The sequence below is a fragment of the Urocampus carinirostris genome, chromosome 15 (assembly GCF_059441175.1).
Source record: "Urocampus carinirostris isolate Australia breed hairy pipefish chromosome 15, RoL_Ucar_1.0, whole genome shotgun sequence".
NCBI lineage: Eukaryota > Metazoa > Chordata > Actinopteri > Syngnathiformes > Syngnathidae > Urocampus > Urocampus carinirostris.
Window position 1 is genome coordinate 5,724,524 of NC_142363.1, and position 11,720 is coordinate 5,736,243.

The 11,720-nt window shown below is 39.3% G+C and overlaps 1 protein-coding gene across 4 annotated transcripts; it reads left to right on the top strand.

Annotated features, from left to right (window-relative positions):
- The first annotated feature begins 907 nt into the window (after positions 1–907).
- On the top strand, positions 908–11,720 carry bend3 (BEN domain containing 3). Of its 4 annotated transcripts, XM_088354093.1 has the most exons (5): positions 908–1,052; positions 1,544–1,618; positions 2,902–2,956; positions 3,588–3,757; positions 7,746–11,720. In XM_088354093.1, the coding sequence occupies exons 2-5, from the start codon at positions 1,610–1,612 to the stop codon at positions 9,933–9,935; spliced, it is 2,424 nt and encodes an 807-aa protein (XP_088210219.1). In that variant the 5' UTR covers positions 908–1,052; positions 1,544–1,609; the 3' UTR covers positions 9,936–11,720. The 4 variants fall into 4 exon arrangements, with proteins under 4 accessions (XP_088210219.1, XP_088210221.1, XP_088210220.1 ...); XM_088354095.1 differs by lacking the exon at positions 2,902–2,956; XM_088354094.1 differs by lacking the exon at positions 908–1,052 and having other exon boundaries at positions 1,417–1,618.

The following is an 11,720-nucleotide window of genomic DNA, read 5'->3' on the forward strand; positions in this document are numbered from 1 at the left end:
AAGCGAGCGGTTTGATGCTACTGTGCGCAGGCGTCTGCCGCCTGGGGATTTCCCATCATACATCATTCCGATCACACGCGACCAAAGCGAAAGCAGAGCAGTAGGCCTACATTACAACATAGTTTTGATTTTTTTGGGGATACAATCATCAAGTTGCGATGGCCGAACCTGAATTAAAACGCCTTAAGTCATTCTGATCTGAAAACAACAGGCGGGGTTGATTGAGTAAATTTGAGAACTGTCTTTTTCGGCTCAACTCATTAAAGAGAGCCGGCTCTCAAACGGCTCACTTGCTTTGATGCATGATATTACGGATTAATATATTGTATAAAGAAGTTAAGAAAAAAAGGAAATTAAAAAAGACAGGTTTGTGGTTATCCCTTTATTGGTAACCAACAATAATTTTGTTGCAGAAAATGAATTAATAATTTGAATAAGAAAATGTATTATTCTACTTAATTATATTCGCTTGTATTTTCTCCTTCTACAGTGAACATCCAAGCTCCTTAATTTTTGAACTTTTTTCATAATAAACCTAATTCATCTCGAGCAACTCAGTATCTCATAACAAAATGATAATTAACAATATATATATAAGATATAACGAAACACACAATATAACATGTTAAACTACATTAATAAACACGTTTGAAAAAAAAATATGGTGTAAGATTATTTTGTATTTTGTAAGGGAAAATACGACAGTTTGTAAGGGCATGGAGCCGTGGAGGTTGACAGGTATGCTAAAGATATATTTAAAATAAATATATAAACAAATAATCATATCCACTTCATATCATTTGTGATTCATAACTTCAATTTGAACATTTAATTTAGCACAGGAAAGTATGCTATTTGTTAAAAATTGTTACGGTACGGAAACGAGACACATGAGCGCGCGCAGTGACGTCACGATACGTCACGCGAGAACACATTGGAGTGAAGGAACAGCAGGAAATAATGGCCAACAACGTCAACAACTGTTATAAGCGGTGACATTGTGCAAAATTGCCTAGAAGGATGACAAAGACTCACAAAGGTGACCATTGAAGGTATGCAAACTTGTTATTTCCCGTGTTGCTTTTCCTAGTTGTGTTCCGTCAAGTTAGCAATAGCTTTAGCAAGACGAAGGGTCCACGCAAACGTCCCCGACGTCACCCAAATTCACTCTTACTGCTGTTTGTTTGTTTGTGTCTCGTTTACTTATAAAATAAAGATAAAAACTATGGGTTGCTTTGTTAGTTGCCGCGTTTCGTACTACCCGTTTAGCTGTTTTGGTTCTAGGGGGTTTGACGGGCAATGGAATGCGGAAGTACTGTGGGGACAGCTGACTTGTTGACGAATCGACGTGACGTCATTAGCCTGCAGTGAGTTTGTTGACACATGATGCAATCACACGCTACGCACTGTGTCATTTGTTCAATAAGTTCACTGCTTATTTGATGACATGATGCTTCACGTTTTGTTTTCAGAGCCATAAGTGTTCGCTCATGTGGCCACTCTAAACCTAACGGATCGCCGTGTGTTTGTTTTGGTTGTCTAGATCAGCAGTGCAAGGACGACGCAATGGAATCAAAGATGTAAATTGGTTGGTAAAGCACCCCAGAACATGCTACAGGTGAGAAAATACGCGACTTCCTATCGTTAGCTGGAATCTTATTGCACATGTGCCATTGTTTGCAACGACAAAGAGTTGACCTACAAAGTGTATGACTTTGATCAAATAATTAACATGAATCATTTGCTAAAACTGTTATAATCCTCCTTCTGTGTAAGGGTTGCCACCAACCCCAATTTATTACATATATTCGTTGTGTCAGTTTCGGCCCAGCTACAAGAACAAGATTATAAAATACTAACTGCCACCAAACCTGAAATCTTAACTTCAAGGTCCAATAAACTCAAACAAAATTAAAAGGCCATCCGAAAAGCTTTTCATTTATGGAACACTTTAGATGATGACCTTAAAAATGTCCCTTATTTACAACAATTTAAATAACCATATACTTTACACATTTTTGATTAACATACTAAACAAGATTAGGTGATGATTAGTCACTAACAAAACTATTATAAGTTTTAAATGTTATTTCTTTTTCTAATTTTCCCTGGTGTGGTAAATTTCTGTTTCAAAGAAAAAATGGAACTGGGGAAGGCACCTAAAAGCTTCTGCTTCTGCCTATTCCCTTTGTGTTATATTATACAGCTGTTTGTGGGCAATTAGTCTATTGTTTCCTTTTGGGTTTTTTTTTGTGTGTGTGAGTGCTGTGCCTTAATCAAACGGCACAAACAAACAATAAGTACACTGTCAGCCTACACAGTGACAACCAGCCACTCTCCCTGTCCCGCGAGCTTTAAGGGGTTCTCATTTTGCCATTTTCAAGTATATCTGCACAAAAGAAAAAAACAAAGGCTTGCCAAGACACGTCAAGTCAATTCATTATAAAGCTGCCAACTTCCAGAGTATTTTCAAGGCAACAATGTTACTTCAGACCTTCTAGATGAAAGTAAGCCAAGGGAGTATGACATCAAAATCTGGGCAGCCTGTGATGCTAAAACCAACTCCAGTGCATCTGAAATTTACAAAATTAAAGTTGCAAGTTTCATCATTGAGAAAAGACAGGGAAACATAGGGAGAGTTAACAGTCAATCTTGGTTATTATGTTAGCATTTTGGCATCATGAGAGTACAAACGTAATGTTAAAAAATAGAAATTGAATCGTAATGCATCATCAAACACCGGTCGTTCATTTAGTTCTTGGACATGTGTAATGGGTCAAGGCTAAATTATGTTTACTTTTTAAGAAACCATTTTCCTAATTTTTCTTTCCGAGTGTTTGATTTACAGCAAAATACAGGGATTCGTGAACTCTGAACATAACAGGGATTATTGTCTTGTAGGCTATGAATTTCTCCAAGAATGGGAACACTTCAAATGAAATAATTCCTGGAAATGGTGAGTTGTTATCTAAGGAAAGAAAATGCCAAAGCGAAATCTTTGATTCCTGATGACTGAAAGGACAAATTATACAAAGTTCCAACTATTTAATTTATTTATTTAGTTTGTTTGTTTCAAGAACATAGGTTTGATTTTGGCACTGGTGCGGACGCAGCACATTTTTTAAGACGTGTTTATACATGATCTGTGGGGACAAAACACTGATTGCTCGATATCGGTGGGGACATGTCCCCTTTGTCCTTGCCAAAACTACGGCCTTTGTTTGTTAGTTCAAACTCTGCATTTGTATATCATAAATACTCCGGCTGTTACCTGACACTAATCAGTTCTGTGTTGACGTTTTTGTTCATATTTTTTGTCAGGCATCCAGTGTGTTGTGATAGATATGCCAAACGTTATGTAAACTTCATTATCACCACTTACTAGCATGGAATCACCACTCTTTCCTATGAGGGTTAAAAAGGGAAATTAGGAGTATATTTTTTTCCCTTTTTTCTCCCCCTCAAGGTGATGTGGTTGCTGTTATATGGGGCAGAAAACATTTGGGAACCGTCACATCTTTTTGTTATATACCTATCTGTTTGAAGTTTTGCATGTCACTTTGAAAAACATGACCTTCTGTTGCCAGTACACAACTATGGTAAAGAATACGAAACAGAGGACTTTGCTTTCGGTGAGATGCCAAAAGAGTATGGAGGCTCTCTTGGGACTTCTGAAGCTGGTAAACGAACTTCTTCGGAAATGGAGCCAGACTGCAAGCAGTTTTCCAGCGGCAAGAAAATGAAAGTCGCAGGAGAAGTGAGTCTTTGCTGACTATTTGAAGATGATGTAGGATGTTCCATTTGTTTTTTTTAAATTGCAGAGCGTTCCTAAATTATCAAAGTTTCTCTTACTCTGTAAACTCTGATATTGAATGTGGTCTGCTTCTGTTAAGGAATAAAATGTTAGTGTTGAAAGATGGCAAACATGTAGAAGCATTTTAAATATGAAACCCAAGATGCGTTGCTATGGCACGTGATAGTTCTCACTGGAGTTCGCTCTTTGGCAAATACATCCAGGGTGAAGACCCATTGGACCAGTTCCCTGTTAATTATGATGAGCATTTAATTTGTGGCTTGTTTATTGCCGTGGTTACAAGTACAGAATGTACCTGCAACCGTAATTGCATCACAGAGGGTGCTTACAGTATAGGTTTTGCTCAGCGGAGGTAGGCCAGTGTATTATTATTTTCTGGGGGATCAGTGCATTATTTTGCTGACATTTTGTACGAATGCAAAATCTCTAAAAGTTAATTCTAAATGTGTTTTTACTGTCAATCACTAAAAATGCTCAGTGCCATCAGATCTATACAAATATACAGTGACCCCTCTACAGATCGTGCTCCTATCTAGAAATCTCGTATCTCGAGGGAACTTTCCTAATACGCAATAACTGAAGACCAATTAATCAGTTCCCAGCCTCTCAAAAGCAGCTAAGTTAACCCTGAATAGCTTTGAAACACTTCTTTCTGATCACGAGAAAAATATTGAAATCGTTTTTAAACATGAAAATACAGTACGGTAATAACATAAATAAGAATATATTAACAAAATAAAATGTGACTTTATTATGAGCCATCGAGAAATTTAGCGTTTGCTAACGGAGATGAACATATGGTGGTGGAGGACTGATGGAGAGAGGTTGGGAAGGAGTAAGAGAGCATGAGAGACTCTTGGTAATACATAAGCAATGCGCTAAAAAAACACAAGAGCTTAAGATCATGTTTGTATGGCGGGAAACGTTTGCGCTTACTGAGATGAGCTAATGCTGACAGTGAGCAGTCTATTGCTCTCTGCCCTTTACTAGTAGTGTCTGGAAATTATTGTAACTTGGATTTTCCCTCCAATGTCAAGCAAGATATTTGTTCGCATGGCCTCCCGTATCCTTGTATGTAGAAGTATCATTGCATGTAGTTTTACTTTTTATTTGCCTCATTCCAAACAAACTTAATCGTGATTTAACAGATATTCACTATTCTGTGATCCATTTTAGATCAACTTTTTTGGTTTAGATGCAGAGGTAACCCATCAGGCTTTTCCTTGTGGTAGCAAACAGAAAAATGCAGTCCTCACAAGGTGCCATGTGTGGTTAAAACACTTGTTTTAGCAGGGGACACTTTATATCTGGTAGAGCGCTTTATATTCTACTTTGTTAAATTAAGCTTTTTGTCTGACGCAATCTCAAATGAACCATTTCACTAGGAACTAGTAGTGGGCGTTTGACTATTTTCGATCGATGAGATATTTAACAACATCATCTTTAGATCATATTGGTTACGTTTACATATTTGATTTATTTTTCCCTTTCTATTTGGATACCTTCTTACTTTTCATTTTAATATTTAGACTTAATATACTTTTGACAGAGCCGCTCCTGGTACACACAGAGGGCACGTACACACATTACGCTTTCACAACGCTTTTGAAAAATAAATCTGTTATCGATTTGTTTTCCTCCATTTTGTGTATTGTTTATTTTCCCTTCCCTATGTTTCCTGCCGTCGTCTCAGGTAAAAATATCTTTCAAACTTCAACTCTGTGTAACATTTTTATGATGCATTAACTGGAAAGTTAAAGAAGCTTTTAATATGTATTAACCTTTTTTAAGAAGAATAGAATTTACTTTAATTGTCATTCTTTGTAACCATGCACACAGAACGAAATGTCGATACACCTGACCCGCACAGTTAAAGTGTAGCGAGCCGATGCTAAGTTACTCCTAGAGTTAAAGCACGGGTTAAAGCTTAAAGGTGTCAGCACTAGTATTGCTTAGTCAAATGTTTGTGGTGTCAGGTCTCTCTGTTTAACATCCAAAAAAGAAATCCCCAAACTGAAAAATATTCTCTCTACATGAAGTTATGAATAAGCAAAAATTATTGATTAAGAACGATCCTCCTAAGTGAAAAAAGACATATTAAACTTTGAATTATTACTGCCTTTACAGAACTGGTTAGAGCACAGCTCTGTCATGTGACTAACTCAAAGTTGGGTTTTAAACTGCTGAGACGTGCACTGTCAAAGATCCTCTGATGGTCCTGTGCTTTGTTTTCCTTGGCGGCCTGATATAAGCATGGATGTTGTCTTCTTGATTATACAAAGCTGAATGTAAAGTAAAAAGCACGATTTTCCCCCTTAGTTTTGATGCCACATATATTTACGTTTTATAAACTACAAAAAGTAAGTAGTCACTGCCCTATATTTCACAAATATTGAGTGCACAACCCTTACCAACCGACCTGATTATTTAAAGAGACATGTCTAATAGCAGGGGTATCAAACTTATTATAGCTCAGTGGCGAGATTATAGAAAAAACATTCTCACGGGGGCTGGACTAGTAAATTAATGGCATCAAAAATGTGCCTTAGCTAGAATGGGTCTTTTTGAATGCTCACAATTAAGTTAGGATTCAGGGATTTGACTACAAACAATTATTGATGGATTTATTTTCCTCAAGATTTCTTTCCTTTACTAAGATTCAATCTTTTGTAGTGTTTATCAACTGTGCATCAAAAAAAGCAAAACGACATTGGAATTCATTTCCACTACGGTTTATTTTACTCGGAAACACATGAGGGATTGGAAACAGACAAAAATAGCGTACAAACACTAAGTTAAATGATTGATTTAATGACATGGACGTCTGCTTTTTCTGATAATTAAGGCGTTTGCTCCAATATGGGAACGTTGCTATTACATTTCATAATATGTTATCGAAAAGAGCTAAAGTTTCTTTAAACTTCTGCAAAAAAACGGGGCTTTTTATTTTAGTGTCCTGTTTTTTATATTGCCTTAAATAGATTTAATTCTCTGGATGATTAATGTTAGACAGCAAATACAGCTACAGTGGGTCCTTTGCAAGTGGCACCTGGCTTTTGCGACATCCACTTACATATTTAAAAGTGATGCGGCTTATTTTTCTCTTGTGCTTCTCTCAGCATTGTCTCTTGGGCCACATAAAATTATGTGTTGTGCCATGAGCTTGAAACATGTGAATGAATGAATGAAAACTTTATTTCGAACATTATAAAATAAAAACAGGACACAAACAACAAAATATACATATTACCTAGGTCAGATATCAATAATTATAATAACAACAATAGTCACTTATTTTATCCACTAATCATCGAAGTACCCATTTATTAATGTTATAATGCTACTTGTCACTAAATAATATTGTGACAACAATGATAATAACAACAACAGCAATAATAACAATTATGATATAATAGTAACAATAACAAAAAGGTTTACTATAGTTGTAAACGCAGTATTTCCAATCTCTAGTATAACTCATACGACATTTTCTCCATCTCTGTATTCTGCCAGTAATGTGTATTATAAGGATGAAATCACAGGACTTAACATTCAGTTCAGTTGTTCTTTTAGTGCAGTGGTTAGCACATTCGCCTAACTTGCAAGAAGTCCCCAGTTCAAGACCGGGTGGAAACATTTGATGCTCTGGAAAGAGATAGGTGCCACCAGGCTGTACTTGCCTTAGACACACTATAAGAAATAAGAAATGGTGCCACTATGACCCTAGTGGTAAATGGATTCAATCCAACACAACTTAACCAATATGAGCAACACAGACTCCTTTAAAAGTTAATTTGAGGGCATGCAGCTTTTTAATTGAAAAGAAAGATCAGAATCTGTTTGGTAAAATTTATTTTGTGACACATCATCGTTTCGACATGTCGTTTCCATGGAGTAATTTTGTGCACATATTATCCTTTATCACATCTAGATGAGGCAGCAGTTGTCAGATGAAAGCACCAGACATGAGCCTCTTTGTCTCAGCACAAGCGGGGAGATGAGGGATAACCAGCACGGCAAGTCCAAGATCTCCTACAGAAAGCCTCTTTTCAGTATCTCCCACCGCATCTTAGAGAAGAAGAACATTACACAGAGTCCAGAGCAGCAAGTCAGTCAAGGTCCTGGAAACCAACTTAAATCAGGCAGCCTCTTCTTACCCTTTCCTTTAAGTTCCCAGGAAAATGGTCGAGCGGAGGCTTTCCCAAGTGTGGAAAACTCAGGCCACGCGTGGTCAAAAGACTCCAGCATTTACCCACTGATCGAAAAAATGTTTTTCATTCTCAATAGCCTCAGTTCCAGCATGACACAGTTGCACAGCAAAGTGGACCTTTTAAGTCTAGAAGTCATGCGGATAAAGAAGCAGATCAAACCGGGGCTGACGGTGGCCGAATTTCAACCTCCGCCGGAATATCTACTGACAAGCGACGAGTTGAACTCATTCGCCGAGCAGACTTCCAACCCTGGAGAGTTTGCTTGTCGCCTGCTGGTGCATCTCTTCCCCGAGCTGTTCAAGGCCAGGGAGTGCTCCCACGACTGCATGGCGAGCAAGAGGACGCTGGAATCTTTACATCTGCAGCTGATCCGTAACTACGTGGAGGCTTGCTACCCCACCGTCAAAAGCAACAGCGTGTGGAAGGGTGAGTGCCTCCCTCACATCAACGACTTCTTTAATCGCTTTTGGGCCCAGAGGGATATGGAAAATGCCAGGTTGCTCAGGAAGCACACAATGGCCGAAAATGGGATAAAATCCGAGCGCTCCCCGACTTACGGGTTCCTCAATAAGCAGGGGGAAGGGGAGCAAGAAACGTTCCCTGAGCAGGCCGCGGAGGAGCTTGATGAGTTCTCCTCTCCGGAGGACTTTGTCGTTTTCCTCATGCATCGACTGTTCCCTGAGCTTTTCCAAGAAGGACCTAAAGTGCCAGAGGGCTCGAACTGTTTAAACACCGTGGCTCAGCAGATCCTAGACTCAGACAGGATGGAAATAATTAAAAGGTACATGGAAAGCAATTTTCCAGACGTGCCGGAGGAAAGCTGGCTTCAGGTGTGTATTCACCATTTGGACGAGGTGTTTGAAGGAGCCCACAGCAACGGGAATGCGAGCGAGTCCGAAAACATCAACGAAGAACGCTTCGATGCGGCCAGCATCTCAGAAGAGGTTCCGATTCTGAAAGTCCCGGAGATGTGTGACAATGACATAACCACACGCAAATTCAAAAAGTCGCTACTATCCTTGATCGATTTCGACAATCTGGAGATACCCATACCTAACTTTACGGTTCCTCAAGAGTTTCTCCTGTCCAAGGAGCAGCTGAAGTGTCACTACGAATGTAGCTTGTCTATCGGCAACTTTGCGTCCCGGCTTCTGGTGCTTATGTTCCCCGAACTCTTCACCCACGAGAACGCGCGCAAGCTGTACAACTGCAGTGGTTCTCTGGGGAAAAAGCAGCTAGACCCCCTTCGCGTGAACCTTATCCGCCACTATGTGCAGCTGGTTTACCCGCGAGCCAGGAATGACCGAGTGTGGATGGTTGAGTTTGTGGGCAAGCTGGACGAGAGGTGCCGGAGACGCGACACCGAACAGAGGCGATCTTACCTGCAGCACCGCAAAGTCTCCGGTCACGATTTGGAGCAGGACTTTTTCCTGAACCAGACCCACTTGGAAAGCACGAGGGAGGATCCAGAAAATCCAGCATTACCACCAGAGAAAAGCAGTAAAGACTTTTGCAAAATCCCCTTAGATAAACTAATGGTTTCCAAACCTGACTTCCCGGTCCTGCCAGCCTACTTGCTTTCTGATGCGGAGATTCGGGAGATAGTTCAGCAGTCGCTTTCGGTCGGAAACTTTGCCGCCCGCCTCCTGGTGCGCCTCTTCCCAGAGCTATTTACGCAAGAGAACTTGCGGCTGCAGTACAACCATTCGGGGGCCTGCAACAAGAAGCAGCTGGACCCGACGCGCCTCCGACTGATCCGTCACTACGTGGAAATGGTGTACCCGGTGGAGAAGATGGAGGAAGTGTGGCACTACGAGTGCGTACCGAGCATCGATGAACGCTGCAGGCGACCCAATCGCAAGAAGTGCGATATTCTGAAGAAGACCAAGAGGTCAAATTCGGTATTGTAGGGAAAGACTCTCCCCCGCACAGATGCCCAAACACAGTTTGTGTTTTTTGCACAGCATATAAGCTTACATTTACAAAGCTGTCCTGTGTAGGATCAAGCCAACAAGTCACCGTTATCACGTTTCCTCTGTACAACACATTTAGTCCTGCTACAATTCTACCCTTCACTTAAGTGTCTGCATAAATAGCCAAAACTGTCATTGCTTATATTACATTCAAGAATACGTGGGAGAGCATAATTTCTGTTGAGTTAGATCTGTCAGCTGTTTTTGAAACTCCTTTTGGCATGCGGAATCCTTAAGTGTTGTTCTTTACACGTGTTGTTTTTGAACATGTTAAGTTGGATCAGGACTGTTTGTTCAAGGGCGTAGGTTTGTTCTCGTTAATGGAAGGGACAAAGCACATTTTCTAAAGGGACAGTGTGTATAAATTAGTACTGCCTGGAGAGGGATGGGCGCTACTGGGCCTTACTTGCCCAATACACACCACAAGAAATGGCGCCCCTACAACCTTGGTGGTTAAGGGATCCACCCAACACAACCCAATGGCAAAAAAGTCATTCATTTAAAAAAATATTGATTTGGATAATAACCAAAAGTGCATGAACTATCATATAAAAGTGCGTTATTTTAAAGTACTCTTAGGTCGAGAGATTTGTGTTTATTTCACATTAAATGAGGCTCACCTAGCGGTTGCTGACATTGTTGTTAGCCATTTTGCTGCTATGGGTATGAAAATAATCGGTCCTCTTAAAAAAAAAAATTCAGTTTTATTTTATTATCTTATTTTATTTTTTCTTGAATGTTTCTTTTTCCTTCTTTATTTCTCTTTGTTCAATTATATTTTTCAGTTCAAACTTCCCTTTTTCCTCCCCTTTTTTGTCTCATTCACTTTTTCCAATATCTTTTTTTTCCCGCTGTTCACATTTTCCTTGTTTTGTTGCTCGTTTCTTTTTAGTTGTTTTTCTCCCTTCTTTTTAACATTTTATTTTCCTTGTTTTGTTCCAGTTTCTTCCTTTTCATTTATTTCCATTGTTGCCTTTTGTCTTTCTTTGCAAAAGGATGAGCATAAAAATGAGATGCAAAATGTGGTGTTTTGGTCTTTGAAGTCTGTTTTCTCCCATGTGCTTTGGAGCAGTTGTTTTTTTTATTGCACTACACTGTACAGTGACATTTAGTGATCAAATATTACACACTGTCCCTTAAAGTAATCACATAATATTGGTGGGGACACATCCCCTCTGTCTATGCCAAAACTATGCTCTTGTGTCCATGGCTGCTTTGTCAGAGGGAGTTACGGAAAACTAACGGGCTCTTAAAAAGGCAGCATTTCCTCGCCCTGAGCTATGTCGTCCTTTTTTTCCAAATATGGAATAATTCTATGTACGTAAAAATAAAACATCAATATAGCATAGTTACAGATTTTAAAAACTAACACCAAAAAAAACTTCACACATTAGCCAATCAGCACATTTTTTACTACCTGAAACCTAAGCAGTGGAGGTAAATTTGGTGTTTCTAAAAAAACTGACTATTTCAGAATTAACACGCCAAATTTGGTTTCAGTCAGCGTTGCAATCTTGCTCAACAGATTTTGTCCAAACTGTATTGTTATCCTGTGTCATAATAGTACCTCCTAGCCGTTTTCCCGAACCAGCAAAAATTTCAGTCATCAATGTTTCACCTGTTTCAATAACATGCTGATATCAAGCCTTGTTGTAGAGGTTTATAGTGAACACTGACAGCGGTTGAGCACTTTTTTTCTAATAAAAATCACATGACACTTTG

Coding starts and splice junctions, on each gene's coding strand:
- bend3 (XM_088354093.1), top strand. Junction 2,957..3,587: donor TGAAATAATTCCTGGAAATG/GTGAGTTGTTAT, acceptor TTCTGTTGCCAG/TACACAACTATGGTAAAGAA. Junction 3,758..7,745: donor AAATGAAAGTCGCAGGAGAA/GTGAGTCTTTGC, acceptor TATCACATCTAG/ATGAGGCAGCAGTTGTCAGA.